Below are 17,383 nucleotides of genomic sequence, written 5' to 3' on the forward strand. Positions count from 1 at the left end.
TCAACAACAAGGAGGAAGAAGGGAGGATTGTAGTGTATCACTTTGTAGTCTCCCTCTGTGAAGGAGGAGGGGGAGCAGAATGGAGGGGTGGCTCGTCTTTTCTTTTCTCTTTTCCTTTTCTCAGCACCACCACCGGGCGGGCGGGCGGGCGGGCGTGTCCAGCGGTCCCTGGTGCTTGACGGAACCATGTGAGGCGAGTGTAGGCGGGGGCACATGGTTAGATCAAGCACAAGAGACAGCTGCACCAGGTAGACAGAAGTAGGCGCGAGGAACAGGCAGGTAGGTAGGTAGTGAGGCAGAGTGAGGGTGAGCTGAGGGCAACAGGAACAGGAACAGACAGGAGCAGCTGGGACAGGAAGCTGATCGAGGTGACTGACTGACGGACTTTCCTCCCAACACTGTCCCTCCCCAGACCCCACACCCATGCACACAGGGCCCTCAGGGGCCACACTGTAGACTACACCGTCTGTAACCCCACAGCATAGGGAAAGGCCCAAACACAGGGACACATACAGTATAGACAGCCCTGTGTGGTTATCAATTGGAAGGGAGAGAGGGAGAGAGAGATAAGGGTGAGAGAAAACAGTACAAGCCCTCTGGTAATTTCCACACACACACACACACACACACACACACACACACACACACACACACACACACACACACACACACACACACACACACACACACACACACACACACACACACACACACACACACACCAGGCTTCTGTCTAAGAGAGACACACACAGTGCGACCACAGTTTATCGGTGTTCCCGCTGTGCTTGTTATTGTGTTGCTATATTGAATTTGCCCAGCCTGTAATTAGGAGAACCCAGGGTTAATATCAAAGGAAAGCAACAGTGGCTGCACAGTGCCAGAGGAGTGGAGCTGCCTTAACCCCCCCCCGTCCACTCCTCTCCTCCTCTCCCCAGAGGGGCATGTATCTGTGGGGCCCCATGGGGCCCCCTCCTGTCCCAACCCCAGACCTAAGAGGCAAGTATGGGTGTGATGGGTGAGCTTGCAATACACACCGATACAGACACTCCAGCTTCAAGCCTTCCTCTTTTCTGCTATGAACCCCTCTGAAACCCGGCAGGTTCCAAGTATAACTGCTCCAGGCCAGAGGGTTCCGCACAGCTCTCTCTCTCTCTCTCTCTCTCTCTCTCTCTCTCTCTCTCTCTCTCTCTCTCTCTCTCTCTCTCTCTCTCTCTCTCTCTCTCTCTCTCTCTCTCTCTCCACAATGACATGGTTCACAGGACACAAATAGACGGTGAGAAAGAGAGAGAAAAGAGAGAGAAAAGAGACAGAGAGCGAGGGTGACAGAGATGGAAAGAGAGGTGGAAGGAGAGAGAGAGAGTGTGAGAGAGAGAGTGAGAAAGAGGGAGAGAGAGCATGACAGACAGAAAGAAAAGAGAGATGGAGGGAGAAAGAGGGAGAGAGAGAGAGAGAGAGGGAGTGAGAGAGCTTGACAGAGACAGAAAGAGAGATGGAGGGAGAAAGAGGGAGAGAGAGAGAGAGAGAGGGAGAGAGAGAGCTTGACAGAGACAGAAAGAGAGATGGAGGGAGAAAGAGGGAGAGAGAGAGAGGGAGAGAGAGAGAGGAGAGGGAGAGAGGGAAAGGGAGAGAGAGCGTGACAGAGACAGAAAGAGAGATGGAGGGAGAAAGAGAGAGAGAGAGAGAGAGAGAGGGGCGTGACAGAGACAGAAAGAGAGATGGAGGGAGAAAGAGGGAGAGAGAGAGAGAGAGAGAAGGCAGTGTAGGAACGTGGGCTCCATGTCTGACTCTAGCTGCAGCTGCACAGCCCTCGCCGTGTAAATCAAGCCACACATGATGATGAGGGATTGTGGGCGGAGGGGCCATGGAGACTTGGAGCCATCAACACGTCACAATGCATTAGATCAGATGCCTCAGGAGAGTAGAGCAGGAGCGGGTGGAGACAGACGGGCGTAGCACGACTGTTGGGAGAGACACACCACTTTTCGTACTAGCTACAGTGTTAGACGGAGGGGAGTGGCTGTCTGTCAAACTGTTGCCGGGCGGTAGAAGGTTGCCGGTTGCTCTGTTAATTGAAAGGAGTTCACGGGATATGCACTGTACTCGTAAGGAATGGTAATGCTTGTGCGTGTGGGTCTACGTGTGTGCGCAGGAGCCTACCTGTGCAACGGAACTTCTTTCCCTTGACCTGGCTGATGCGTTTGTTGGCCAGGCGACGGGGGTGGCTACAGCGAGCACCGCTGGTCTCGATGGGGTTGTCAAACAGGTAGTCAGCCAGCCACTTCAGATGGCAGTCACACATGAAGGGGTTCTGAGCCAGGTGGCTGGAGGTGAGATGATCAGAGAGAGAGAGAGATGGCGGGGGTGGACGGAGGGAGGGAGCGAACGGTAGAGACGGAGCGAGGGGAGAAAGAGAGAAAGAGGGATGGAGAGAGAGCGAGATAAATAGGGAGAGTGGGAGGGAACGAGAGAAAGAGTGAGATTGAGAGACAGAGTGGGAAGCTTGAAATGGCTCACAAGTGTGTGAGAAGTATATCACGTACAGTATTACCATAATAACATGTCATGGAGAGAGACATGGATGACAAATATTTGACGTGATGCATGGGAGGCTGAGACAATGTAATATACTCCAGATAAGTAACACTCTGTGGCTTCCAGCGGGAAATTATTGTCAGATGAACAGAAAAACAACCTTCCAAAATAGATCTCTCTGATATTATCCAACGTCATGTATCTTGGTTTTCTCTTCTGAGATAAATAGCTGGAGAAACCCTGTGGGTGGTGTGTGTGTGTGTGTGTGTGATTGAGAGACAGAGGCTGGGATTCAACATCTATGGCTGGCTCAGGTCAATCCTGTTTGTCAGTGTTGAAGTATATCACAGCGTCCTGTATTACCATAATAACATGTCATTAATGACTCCTTTATATACATGAGAAAACGTCTTTACATGGATGACAAATATTTGCACGTGTCTTTTTATGCATGAGAAAAATATGTGTTACGCGCTGACACGACAATGTAATATACTCCAGATAAGTAACACTCTGTGGCTTCCAGCGGCCTGAAATTATTGTCAGATGAACAGAAAAACAACCTTCCAAAATAGACATCTCTCTGATATTATCCAACGTCATGTATCTTGACTTTGTCCTGATATGAGGGCCTGTGTGTGACTACTAAGTGTCTGAAGAGAAACCCTGTGTGTGTCCTGATAGTGCGTGTGTGTACTCAGTGTCCTGATAGAGCGGGGCGTGTGTGTGACTACTCAGTGTCCTGATAAAGCGGGGCGTGTGTGTGACTACTCAGTGTCCTGATAGAGCGGGGCGTGTGTGTGACTACAGTCAGTGTCCTGATAAAGTGTCCTGAGGGGGGCGTGTGTGTGACTACTCAGTGTCCTGATAAAGCGGGGCGTGTGTGTGACTACTCAGTGTCCTGATAGAGCGGGGCGTGTGTGTGACTACTCAGTGTCCTGATAGAGCGGGGCGTGTGTGTGACTACTCAGTGTCCTGATAAAGCGGGCGTGTGTGTGACTACTCAGTGTCCTGATAAAGCGGGCGTGTGTGTGACTACTCAGTGTCCTGATAGAGCGGGCGTGTGTGTGACTACTCAGTGTCCTGATAACTCAGTGTCCTGATAAAGGGGCGTGTGTGTGACTACTCAGTGTCCTGATAGAGCGGGGCGTGTGTGTGACTACTCAGTGTCCTGATAAAGCGGGGCGTGTGTGTGACTACTCAGTGTCCTGATAAAGCGGGGCGTGTGTGTGACTACTCAGTGTCCTGATAAAGCGGGCGTGTGTGTGACTACTCAGTGTCCTGATAAAGCGGGGCGTGTGTGTGACTACTCAGTGTCCTGATAGAGCGGGGCGTGTGTGTGACTACTCAGTGTCCTGATAAAGCGGGCGTGTGTGTGACTACTCAGTGTCCTGATAAAGCGGGGCGTGTGTGTGACTACTCAGTGTCCTGATAGAGCGGGCGTGTGTGTGACTACTCAGTGTCCTGATAAAGCTGATAAAGCGGGGCGTGTGTGTGACTACTCAGTGTCCTGATAAAGCGGGGCGTGTGTGTGACTACTCAGTGTCCTGATAAAGCGGGCGTGTGTGTGACTACTCAGTGTCCTGATAGAGCGGGGCGTGTGTGTGACTACTCAGTGTCCTGATAAAGCGGGGCGTGTGTGTGACTACTCAGTGTCCTGATAAAGCAGGGCGTGTGTGTGACTACTCAGTTGCCTGATAGAGTGGGGGGGGGCTACTCACAGAGTCTTGATGGTGCGGAGCGGGGCGAACAGGCCCTTGCTGATGGTCTGCAGCTTGTTGTCATACAGAGACAGCAGGCTGAGGTTCTGCAAGTCCTGGAAGGTGTTCACCCTCAGACAGTTGATCTTGTTGGCGTTCAGTAGCCTGAAGGAAGGAAGAAAAACATAACAACAACATGTTTTTCAATGTACTGGGGGGGGGGGCGAAGACACGAGAAGCCTGTGTCCCAAACGGCACCCAATTCCCTTTACATTGCACTTAATAGGGAGGCATTTGGGACGAAAACAAAACAGGTCACAGATCCACATGCGGTGTTAGGACCTAATGCTACACCTGTCGTAGGTGATCCAGCGGATTGTTAAGGCTTGGGTGGCGTGTGTCTCAGAGGTCAGACTGAGGGTACATCCCAAATGGCGCCCGATGCACTACCTTTGACCAGGGCCCATGGGGAGAGCTCACAGGGCTCTGGTCAAAAGGAGTGCACTATAGAGGGACACAGCACTGATCTGGGACAGAAGTGTGCTGCTCACTCCTCTCAGGTCAGTACCACATGATCCCAGTAACCACAACAACTCCCTTTTCCCTAGGACACAGATACACTGTCAAAGACACATTCATTCCTAAAGCCATAGCCACCATTATTTCATTGGTTTTACCGTCAGAGCATAAGAAAGAAGCAGTGACTGAGAGACCATAAGGAGACCAGGAAGTCTAGGGCAGGGTTGGACATAGCCATATAATTAGAATTACATTGACTTGAATGGGGATGTCCTTTCTAGTATTTCTATTTCTATGTGCAGAGCTATGTCCTTCCCTCCATACTGTCCATTAGCTAATGTAGCCAAGTTGCTAGGTCGCAGCCTTGGTTGTGTCAGCTCTACTGTGGCATTTCTACCATAACTAGCTCGCCTAGTAACCTCTGCACCCCCTCCATTCCTCTCTCTCCCTCCCTCTCTCTATATATCTCCTTCTCTCTTTCTCATTTTTTTCTCCCTCTCAGCCTGCCTGACATTTGACTAACGTTGGGCAGCGTTTGCTAAATTATTGAGAGGCATTCTAATGAGGGTTTGTCGCAGAGCAAACACACGCATCGTTAGGCTGCTGCTCACAGGGAGAACTAATTACATTTGGGAGGGATTTTAAACCCAACTGGAAAAGAACAGTGATGAAAGAATGAAAGAAAAACAGTGCAGATTTTCCATGTGTCTATTCACAATGCAAAATAACTTGTTAAAGAACAGGCCTATCCCAACGTAGTAGGTCATTTACATCATCAGCGTCGATGACAAGAAACACAGGGTGAATCGCTGAGCCATACCAGTCAGTGTGCCGTACTGCTAGTGTGTGTGTGTCTGTGTGTGGATATTACGCTGATGTGCACTTTACTGGAGAGACTCTGATTCGCTGACATACCAGTAAGAGAGAGGAGAGACCCCAAGCATCCTGCATATCTCCATAATTCATTCCCACTCCATCTTCTAAATCATTACAGTGTGTGTGTGTGTGTGTGTGTGCGTGTGTGTGTCTCTGTGTGTGTTTCAACAAGCACCAACAGTCAGCAGCATTAAAGAGCAGCAGATTTCCTTAAATTAGACCATTAAACACAGTCATTATGTTTGAGCTATGTTTCCATGTCTACATCAATATAACTAGGTGTGAGAGATCTGCTTTGTAATCAGGTCCAATTTAAATGCTAATGATGTTGCATGAGGCGCTCCCGCTCCGGCCCAAATGGTCCGTTTCAGACTCTAAAAGGGTTTCGAGGTTCGACACTCTCGGCTTCCTTGTGCTCGACTTGGTTTTATGAGGGGAAATGCAGAACATGAACTATTGCTCTTCCACTGCGGTCCGTATCATAACCCTCTGCCAGAGTGAAACTAGCTTATGCAACAGAGACACAAACACACTGGGAACGCATGCACATACATGCAAAAGATATGCAAGAAAAGGTTTAGAAGGAACATCAGCTAAAAATATAGGAACAAACCGACAGGGTGGAAAATAAGGAACACAAACACAGAGTTGTGGTCGTTACAACCAATTCATAGAGCTTCAGGACAGTATAGTAAAGTATAGTACCGTATAGTACAGTACAGTATAGCACAGTATAGGACAGTACACATGTGTACTTACAGTAGCTGAAGAGAGACAAGCCCATCAAACAGGCCCTTAGGAATCTCAGCTATCTTGTTCCCGTACAGCACCCTGTAGAGACACATACATTTATACTGAACACAAATATGAGTGTAACTTATAAAGTGCTGGTCACATGTTTCGTGAGCCGAAATAAAAGATCCCAGAAATGCTCCATACACACAAAAAGCTGATTTTTCTCACATTTTGTGAACACATTTCTTTACATTGCTGTTAGTGAGCATTTCTCCTTTGCCAAGATAATCCATCCACCTGACAGGTATGGCATATCAAGAAGCTGATTCAACAGCATGATCATCACACAGGTGCACCTTGTGCTTGGGATAATAAAAGGACACTCTAAAATGGGCAGTTTTGTCACACAACACAATGCCACAGATGTCCCAAGTTTTGAGGGATCGTGCAATCAGAATGCTGACTGCAGGAATTTCCACCAGAGCTGTTGCCAGAGAATTGAATGTTAATTTCTCTACCATAAGCCGCCTCCAATTTTGTTTTAGAGAATTTGGCAGTATGTCCAACTGACCTCACAACCGCAGACCAGGATCCCCACATCTGGCTTCCTCACCTGCGGGATCGTCTGAGACCAGTAACCCGCTGATGAAATTGTGGGTTTGTACAACCAAATCATTTCTTCACAAACTTGTCAGAAACCGTCTCAGGAAAGCTCATCTGCATGCTTGTCGTCCTCACCAGGGTCTTGACCTGACTGCAGTTCGGCATCGTAACCGACTTCAGTCTGCAAATGCTCACCTTTGATGGCCACTGGCACACTGGAAAAGTGTGCTCCTCATGGATGAATCCCGGTTTAAACTGTACCGGGCAGATGGCCGACAACATGTATGGCGTCGTGTGGGCAAGCGGTTTGCTGATGTCAACGTTGTGAACAGAGTGCCCCATGGTGAGGGTGAGGTTATGGTATGGGCAGGCATAAGCTATGGACAACGAAAAACGATAGCATTTTATCAATGGCAATTTGAATGCACATAGATTGTAGTGCCATTCATCCGCCGCCATCACCTCATGTTTCAGAATGATAATGCATGGCCCCATGTTGCAAGGATCTGTACACAATTCCTGGAAGCTGAAAGTATCCCAGTTTTTCCATGGCCTGCAAACTCACCAGACATGTCACCCATTGAGCATGTTTGGGATGCTCTGGATCGACGTGTACGACAGCGTGTTCCAGTTCCCGCCAATATCCAGCAACTTCGCACAGCCGTTGAAGAGGAGTAGGACAACATTCCAAGGCCACAATCAACAGCCTGATCAACTCTATGTGAAGGAGATGTGTTGGGCTGCATGAGACAAATGGTTGTCACCCCAGATACTGACTGGTTTTCTGATCCACGCCCCTACCATTTAAAAAAAAAGGTATCTGTGACCAACAGATGTATATCTGAACCCTCTGTCATGTGAAATCCATAGATTAGGGACTAATGAATTTATTTCAAATTGACTGATTTCCTTATATTTCAGTCAAATCTTTGAAATTGTTGCATGTTGCGTTTTTATATTTGTTGAGTGTAGATTTACTTACTGTGTGTGTATTTGTATAATACATGTGTCCTGTAACATCAGGTTTCCCCCTTTATTCCCATTTCCAGCCTGACAGTACATGACATGCACATAATATTTTACGACACCCCGAGCAAATGAATCTTCAGTCTCTTTCAGCCTGGTACTGTGATTGGCACCAGGCCGGGCCTCCAGACGAAGAGGCCGTGTCCCAAATGGCACCCCATTCCCTATATGGCACACTGTTTTTGTAGGGCACTTAGGTAGGGAATATAGGGTGCCATTTGGGACGCACACACAGACAGAGGAAGATGAATTCCCTGTCGTGTCTGCTGATTGGCTGGATTAATATGCATGGGCCCGAGTGTCTGCCGTCGGCTGGTGTCTCTGTCACATCGACACAGTGATTTAAATGGAAGCGTGCGTTGTGTCCCCGCCATCGCAGATGCCAAGCCGCTGTGTTGTACTGTGTTAGATGCTCAGCCCTAATTTGCTTTCCCCTGCTCCACCTGGCTGTCCTGCCATCTTAGAGTCAGCTGTCAAGGAGAAGCGCCATGCCGCACGCCACCGGACTTTCATTATCTTGTTTGCAATTACTGGACGGCGGCAAGACCGAAGAAGTCATTCATTATTTCTCCACTGTTGTCGCATGTGTGTCTGTGTGTGTGTGTGTGTGTGTATTAAGATGCAGGTGGGTTTCACTTACAGTGAAGTCAGGGAGCGTAAGCCAGTGAAGGCATCGGCGGCGATATCAGCGATTTGATTCTTGCTCAGGTCGCTGGAAGAACATTGGGCGAGAGAGAGACAGAAGGGCAGAGATTGGATTGGATGCACGAGCAAAGACATTATGATGGAAACGGACAAGTGTCCCAGAAATGTCTAACGAAATGCATGACTGACTACATTAAAAAGGGCAACAGGAGGAGCTTGTGTGTGTGTGTGTGTGTGTGTGTGTGTGTGTGTGTGTGTGTGCGCGCGTGAGAGAGAAAGTGGCAAGGGCATGTCAGTCTTCCTGCCACCGCTGTCCCATATGCATTATTGAACAGCAGTGTGTGTAGTTGGAGCTTAACGTGCAGAGAATGCTGGACACTGTTCATGTGTATGTATGTGGGTCTATGTCTCGCTCTGTTTGCATGTTAGATACAGTTCCAAGCCTTTGTCCTTTCTATAAATAAAGGAGGTGGAGAGCGTTATCCCAAAACGCCCTGGGTTGTCAGACTCACATCCTCTTGAGTTTCTTGTATGGAGAGAAGGCTCCAGCAGGAATGTTCTTGATCAGGTTCTGCTCCAGACGACTGAAGGGAGGGGGCGTGGCGGGGGGGCAGAGAGAGAGAATAGCAGCGGGTTACTTTAGGGGTAAATACATTTTCAACTATACTGGGCTCATAGTTACATATACAGACATAATTTTATGGGAGAAGGTGTCTGTGTGTTTGTGTGAGTCTGTATGTGTCTGTATGTGTGTCTGTGTGTGTGGTGTGTGTATGTGTGTTAATGTCCATGGCCTCTTCCTCCTCCTCCTCCTCCTCTTGGCCCAGTGGGCTGTGTTGTCCGAGAGATGGAGGATGGAGGTGGGCTGCTGTGGTGGTGTGTGTGGCTCTGGGGAGGGGCTGGGTGTGGACAGACAGGGATCCAGAGTCACAGAGCTACTGGGCCAGGGTCATCCGTCTCACTGAGTGATGGGACGTACTGCAGCACCCAGGCCCTCCTCTCCCCCTCCACACCCTCCACCCCATCTCCCAGTCCCATTCCAACCTCTGTCCCCCTGCCTGACTACATCACCATCCATCCATCCTGTCTTGCTGGCCTGGGTCCAAGTGAGGAAGGAACTCGGGAGACTTGTAAGTGTGTGTGTGTGTGTGTGTGTGTGTGTGCATGTGTGTCCAAGTGGGTCCTAGCGAGGAAAGGACTCTGGAGGAGGATAAGTACACTGAGCAGTGTCCATGCCCAAAACCCCTATCTCCCAGAGTAGGATTTCAAAGGGAGGGTATATTACTGGAATCGTTCCAAGTTTACCAGTAAACTACCAGAATTTTGGTAACTTTCAAGGAATATATGGAATTTTATCAGATGACATCTAGTTGCCTTTTTGGGTACTTCAGATTATCCCACTGGGCACACACTGGTTGAATCAACGTTGTTTCCATGTCACTTCAATTCAATTACATTGCACCATCGTGGAATAGATGTTGACTTGACGTCTGTGTGCCCTGTGGGAGGTGTCTGTAATTATCTCTGGCCCTCTGTGTGGCCTTATCACATGTAAAATATATTTAAGGATGATTTTAAAATTCAAAATAGAATGACAAACTGTAAAGCATTATCCTAAATAAAAACCATCAACTTTGTGAATGCCATTGATGTTTAATATGAGGTTTTGCGCATGAAATATCCTTAAAAAATTGTTTTACACACTTGTTTATTTGACTCTATCCAACATGTCTTTGTTGTAAATGTTTTTTGGGGTAAAATGGTGGCAGTTGTGAAAAAAGACCATCATTGGAAGGGTCGCAAATAATACAATTGTTGATTAGATGCTATTTTCTCTTGAACCATATGGTCTCTCCATTAGAAACTCATGGACAATACGGACACAGATATAAAAAAATGTCTACTAATAGTGGCAATCTATGGTAACTTTGGTAATTTCTACTTGAATAACTTGTAAAAATGTATTAATGTATGGTATTATACTATACTGCATACAAATAAATTTTTACAAGTCATTCAAGTAGAAATGACCAAAGTTACCATAGATTTCCATAGATTACCTGTTAATTACCAATCTTACCAAAGATTCTGGTAACTTTGCTATATTACCAGTAGCTATACAACCCTAACCCAGAGTAATTGTATATATCTATATTTCAACAGGAACAAGAACATTTTATAGAAAGACGTACATTGTCGAGCTCTGCTCTGAGGGATCTATTTCCTCTGATTCCTAAACTACAGATTGGGTGGAGGTTGTTTTGGCTGTTGTTCCTGTGCGGTGGGTGTAACAGTAATTCTAACCTGGCAGAGGAACGTGAAAACAATTTTCAGAGAAACGACCCCAGTAAAGTCCTGACAATACATCATTTCATTAGCAGAATATTGTTTCTGGCTAAGGTAAGCGCTGGAGTAATGTATCCTACATTAACGTATCCATTTGTTATGCAAAGGTTACACACTATTGGCATAACAACAGCGGCAGAGAAGCTGTACATATCAGAGAAATGACCCACCTGTTCTTTAGCGCAAACAAGAGTCGGAGCAATCGATAAGTATATCAAATAACCTGACTGAGGATATATGGACGCGCTCTAAAGCGGAAATCCAATCAGCCACAGGGATATCGGCATGGCAAGACGCAGTGGACACACACGAGCGCAGACACACGCGCGCGCACACACAGACCCAAACAAGGGCAGTCGGTTCATAGAAAAGCTGTACTTTATCTCAGTAAAGTGAAGCCCCTAACCAGGCCACGTGGGTTGCAGAGAAATGTCTGAGCCGCTTTGCAGGGCTGCCCACTGCTCCAGACACAGAGACCTGAGCTGGGACAGGCAGAGTGAGAAAAGACACAGAGGTGAAGGGGTACACCTCTATGTGTCTGACTGAGTGCAGGGGCCTCCGCTGTGTTGGAGAGGAAGCCGAGCGTCCTTGAACAGTTCTAATATGTTTGATTTGGCCCCTCATTGTTCGGAGGATAATTGTGTGGGGTTGCTCTGTTGGCTTTAGTGCAGCGGTTCTCAAAGTGGGTCCGTGGAGGTACTGCAGGGGTTCGCAGAGGTACTGCAGGGGTTCGCGGAGGTACTGCAGGGGTTCACGTAGGTACTGCAGGGGTTCGCGGAGGTACTGCAGGGTTTAGCGACCAGATCACTTTTTTAAAAAATTTTTTAATGAATATTACCAACAACAGATTACATGACTATTGGCCACGGGATCCATGGAATAAGTTAAAAGTGTGTAATACAATAACAATGTCATATTATTCTTCTACAATGCATGTTCTTAACCCTGGGCAACACGGGCCTGGGAAGCTCACAGGGATATCGGTATCCACAGTACAATTATAATTTCTTCAACTCAATACCATTCCCCCCAATTTTTTATATATATATTGTTTTACACAAATTCACTGTAATTGAAGCTTTAAAACGGCCAAGTTTTTCTCTTCCCGCATGGCAAAATGTGTAGAATTGCGGGATATTAGCTTTAAAGCTGCAACAGCAAAAGATATCTCGGCCTCATGGGAAAATGAGCTTGAAAACTGCACATTTTTCTCTCTGATGCCAAGAGACTTGGTTCGTCCAGCCATGTACTGCAGACGTCATAGTAAAACTCCTTGTAGGCTATTGCTATTCCACTCAAGTTGTGTTCTGATTATGACGGGGTCCCTGATGAATTTGCTAACACAAAAGGGTTCCTTGGGCCCCAAAAAGTTTGAGAACCCATGCTTTAGTGGACCAACCGCCATCCAGCCAGTCAGCCAGCAATCCAGACAGTCAGCCAGCAATCCAGCCAGTCAGCCCAGAGGGTAGGAGAGGATGAATGTGCCTCAGTCTCAGTACAGAACATAGCCACCATGCACCTGAACAAGCAGCAGTAATGAGCCTGTTAACTGATGTTGCTAATTGAGTTTGTTCCATTACTGGAGCAGAGGTAAGAAATAAACACACAGGACGTTTTGTACAATGTTAACTACACAATGTTCTGAGTGTAGGCTTCCTTCAATGAAGGGAGGCAAAGAAGGGATACACATTAGTAAAAGTGGTAGTGACTGTTAAAAAGCTAGTACACTCACATCTCTACGATGCCCTCGGGCAGGTTGGCAGGGATCTCAGTCAGGCCCTTGTGACGACAGTCCACAATGTTGTTGTTACAGGTGCAGGAGATCGGACATACTGATGCCTGGGGAATACAGGTACGAGGCTCTGCCTGAGCTGGGCCTGAGAGAAAGAGAAAGAGAAAGAGAGAGAGAGAAAGAGAAAGGGAGAGGGCGTGGGCAAGAGAGAGAGAGTGATATAGAGGGGGGGGGTTGGGGGAGAGAGAAGTGAAAGAGAGAGAGGGGGGGGAAGAGAGAGAGGGGGGATCAGGCAGAGGGGGGATGGGGAGAGGGGGAGAGAGCGAGGGAAAGAGAGAGAGAGAGAGAGAGAGGGGGAAGAGAGAGAGGGGGGATCAGGCAGAGGGGGGGAGAGGATGGGGAGGAGGGGGACAGGGGGAGAGAGGGAGAGAGAGAGAGAGAGAGAGAGAGAGAGAGAGAGAGCGATATGGAGGGGGAGGATAGAGTGAGGGAGAGCAGATTATGGACACTTTAATACAAAATGAAATAAAAAGCTTAGTTAAAACCCCATGTGTCACGTTGAATCAGCTTAATAAAGCTCTAGAATAAGGAACATAAATCAAAATAAAGGGGAGGAGATACAAGTCAATGACATAAAATGGCTGTTTGTTGCTGGCTGTAATAAAGCAGGGATAATCACCAGCACAGGGTATGCCTATATCCATCTTTCTCTCCCTCCCGATCTCCTCTCTCTTTGTCTCTCTCTCCCCCCCCTCTCTCTCTCTCTCCATCTCTGCTGTGTTATTGTCTTTATTTGCAGGTTAATTACGGGGCTGCCTCTAAGGCGGAGGACTGTATTTCTGCTGTGGCTGCCTGCTGGAGATTCATCAGCTGATTAATGGCTGCAGGGAGGGGGTGGGAGCTGTTCATTAGGCCCAACCGTGAACCCTTTTACCAATTACATCCTGGAGTCAATTAAAACAAGACCACCAACCGATTCCACTGATTCATTGGCTTTTCACTCCGCACTATAAAAGACCCTGTTCATTTGGAGATAACATGAGTAGTTCTTGTGCTGTTTTTAGTACAGTGTGTTGTCATGGTGATTTAGTTTGGTGCATACCTGTGCAGGTGAAGTCTTTCTTCTGGACATCAGGGATGTTGAGGCCCCTCATGCTGGCGGGGGCCATGCACTGGGTGAAGGGGGCCAGGCCATGCCTCTGCCGCAGCCAGTCGGACAGCCAGGACAGGTGGCAGTCGCAGTGCAGATTGTTAGAGTGCAGACGCCTGCAAAGGGAGGAGCGGAGAGTGAGGGAACAGCAGTGGTCAGTGCAGGTTGTTGGCTGCAGAGGGTGGGGGGAGAGAGAGCCACAGTAGAGGGCCAGTGGCATGACATAACGCGTTAGAAAAATGACCACATCTAAGGCTGAGTAGAAGAATCCACTCACCGCAATACATGCTCCCAAATGTGTTTAGAGTGACAATGAAATTGTCTTTTTTCTTAGGTCTGAGGCTGCCCAGCAGATGAAAAACATTTGGAGTTCTCATTTACTCATGGCTGCCCTGCTGTGTTTATGACTCTGTGACTCCTCCGTCCTTGACAGAGATGCTGTGGTTGTCATATCCAAGACCGGCGCATAAAAGCGACTAATGTGAATCCATCTGCAGACGCAAGAATGGGCCCATTCTCTCAGCCAACACCTTCATTTCGTCAAGGTCTCCCTCAACAATATGGCAGCTCTCCCAAAGAAGAGGACCGGACACGACACACAGGGGCTAAATCACTATCTATCAACAGTCATTACGAGACCGACTGGAGAGGAGCTGAAAGGAGAGGAAACAGGGGGAGTGGGGGGGGGCTTGGCGGTAGGAGGAAGAGTCATGTCAGCAAATCAAAAAGTTTCTTCATCCTTTTCAAAAAGTCTGGCAAATGAAATACGGGTGCGATCCGGTTAGGGGACAGGAATTGTTCATTGAGGATAACAGCGTGGGTTGTAGTTTTAATGGAGCTCTTCCCATTATAAATCCAGTTTATAGCCACCCGTTGTTCCGGATTAATTACACACAAGTGGGATTAGAGAGGTGGAGGGATGGAGAGATGAGCTCCACACTGAGACGGAGCATAGGGCTCATACACCACTGCTCGGTCGGTCGGCTGTGTGTGTGTGTGTGAGTGTGTGAGTGAGGTGAGCTAGGTGTTCATCTTCAGAACCTGCACAAAAGGGAACCTCAGCTCACCCAGTGATCCACACAGACACACACTGTGAAAATGATTAGAGTAACTATCCCTTTCGCAGTAGGAGCCCTCACTCTCTATTTGTCCCGTTATTGAACGGTAACTCACCATGGGGTGATATCATTTGATCTAATTGAATGGCTGCTGGACAAAGCTGGTAGAAAGAGAGTGGGGGAGAGAAACAGAAAGAGAGAGAGAGAGAGAGCGAGAGAGAGAGAAACAGAGCGAGAGAGAGAGAGAGAGGGCAGAGGGGAGGTTAGCTAAGCTATTTCATCATAAACCTGGAGCCACCCGCCCCCCCATCCCTGCTAAATGAATTACAGACATCTCTAAACATTTGATTTAATAAGTTGTTTTTACAAGCAGCAAATTCAATACAGAGATCTCAGGGATATTAGAGCCAGAAAATGCAGTACAAAGGAACTGGGAGCCAGGGATGTAGGGGCGGGTGGGGTAGGGAAGGGCAGGGGGAGCCTCGGCTCAGATAATTCAATACTGGCCAGGGAGCAGAAGGCCGGCCATCCCAGCGTCAGCAAATTCAATTCTGAGGAGGCGAGGAGGAGGCGAGGGGATAGGGATGGGGAGACTGCTGAGCCATGGGGCTTGTAGCAGAGCGGACAGCTCTCAGCTCCAGACCTCAGGCCCCCGAGGAGCCCAGGCAGCAGGCAGGAATAGAGATGATTACTGGGAAGGCTGGAGTCTGGAGGCTGGGGTCTGGAGGGGAGGACACCGCAGGGTCACAGGGTCACAAGCCACTGCGGGTCTGAGATGGGTCCCGAGCGTCAAAGGCCGTCTGTCTGTCTGTCTGTCTGCCCGTCTACTGCAGACACCCTCTTACTATTTATGGTCCCCTTGGACAGTGCAGCAGTGGAACAACTCACACCACATGGTAATAATAACCAACGTATCCCAGAGCCCACTGCTTAATAACCAAGGTCAGCCGCAGAAGAGAAACATCCCGGCAAGGTAGAGCACTATGTAATTAGTATGTATTGATTGTGGTTGGGGAGATAATGTGAGTGAAATGGGTACAGTGACAAAGTCATGCACAACACAGATCTCAGGGGACAGAGACAGATACAAGGTCTGCCCCCTCAGACCCCCCCAGGGGTGTCTAGGTAAACAACCCCAGTGAGTTGGCGTGCCATCGACCCTGGCGACCGGGGACGCCCCTCCCCCCACCCGCCCAATCCCTCAGAGTTGCCCCAGGGTCGATCCGGGGATTGAACACAACAATGTCTTTGACCCAGGGTTTTTATAGGGAGTCAGAACTCGTGAACTTAAAGAAAGTTGTGCCTTGTTGAGGTAATGGGGCTCGAACGATTATGAGCATGAAACAACGGAGAGATAACCACTCATTATGGAATAATAATCTTCTGAGATGGATCCTGTTTCCACTCAGCCACTTGGTGGTATTTCACAATGGCTGCATCCCAAATGGCGCCCTATTCACTACACAGTGCACTACTTTCGACCATGGCCATATGTCTCTGGTCGAAAGTTGTGCACTGTACAGGGAATAACGTAGCATTTGGGACACATCCAAATGGTATCCTTGTCATATACTCACAGAGTCCGCAGCTTGGGCATGTGGTTGAAGCTGGACAGAGGGATGAGGGTGATGTTGTTGTTGTTGAGGGTGCTGCAAGAGAGAGACCGACAGTACATTTAGAAACAATAGCCACAATCCACAAAGACAGTCATTGGGTTTCACAAGTAGAAAGAAAGGCATAGGAAGGAGTAAGAAAGTAGCACACTGTTCTAAAGAAATGAGCAAAAAGAAAACACAAGTAATGGACAACGAGCAGCCTACAGTCTAAACAGACAGTCATTCCCTTTTTTCCACAGTTTGTTGACGTTACGGCCTTATTCTAAAATGGATTAAATGAATTGTTTTCCTCGTCAATCTGCACACTTAACACCCCATAATGACAAAGCGAAAACAGGTTTTTCGAAAATTGTTCAATTTGATTACAAATAAAAGTATTCACACCCTTTGCTATGAGACTTGAAATTGAGCTCAGGTGCATCCTGTTTCCATTGATCATCCTTGAGATGTTTCTACAACTTGATTGGAGTCCACCTGTGGTAAATTAAATAGATTGGACATGATTTGGAAAAGTACACACCTGTCTATATAAGGTTCCGCAGTTGACAGTGCATGCCAGAGCAAAAACCAAGCCATGAGGTCAAAGGAATTGTATGTAGAGCTCCGAGATAGGATTTTGTCGAGGCATAGTTCTGGGGAAGGCTACCGAAAAAATTCTGCAGCATTGAAGGTCCGTTTGGAACCACCAAGATTCTTCTTAGAGCTGGCCGCCTGGCCAAACTGAGTAATCGGGGGAGAATGGCCTTGGTCAGGGAGGTGACCAAGAATCTGGTCACTCTGACAGAGCTCCAGACTTCCTCTGTGGAGATGGGAGAACCTTCCAGAAGGACAACCATCTCAGAACT

General features: G+C 48.0%; 1 protein-coding gene across 1 annotated transcript in view; it reads right to left on the minus strand.

Moving 5' to 3' along the window:
- The window catches only part of LOC112220467 (slit homolog 3 protein-like), a 212,308-nt gene that overhangs the window by 46,429 nt on the left and 148,496 nt on the right, over window positions 1–17,383 (minus strand). The window contains exons 7-14 of the mRNA XM_042302888.1: window positions 16,500–16,571; window positions 13,817–13,980; window positions 12,715–12,859; window positions 9,149–9,220; window positions 8,632–8,703; window positions 6,387–6,458; window positions 4,254–4,397; window positions 2,158–2,321 (exon numbers count right to left, since the gene is read on the minus strand). Coding sequence (XP_042158822.1) covers window positions 2,158–2,321; window positions 4,254–4,397; window positions 6,387–6,458; window positions 8,632–8,703; window positions 9,149–9,220; window positions 12,715–12,859; window positions 13,817–13,980; window positions 16,500–16,571 — 905 coding nt within the window. The remainder of the gene's footprint in view (window positions 1–2,157; window positions 2,322–4,253; window positions 4,398–6,386; window positions 6,459–8,631; window positions 8,704–9,148; window positions 9,221–12,714; window positions 12,860–13,816; window positions 13,981–16,499; window positions 16,572–17,383) is intronic.

This window comes from Oncorhynchus tshawytscha, linkage group LG21, assembly GCF_018296145.1.
Source record: "Oncorhynchus tshawytscha isolate Ot180627B linkage group LG21, Otsh_v2.0, whole genome shotgun sequence".
Lineage (NCBI taxonomy): Eukaryota > Metazoa > Chordata > Actinopteri > Salmoniformes > Salmonidae > Oncorhynchus > Oncorhynchus tshawytscha.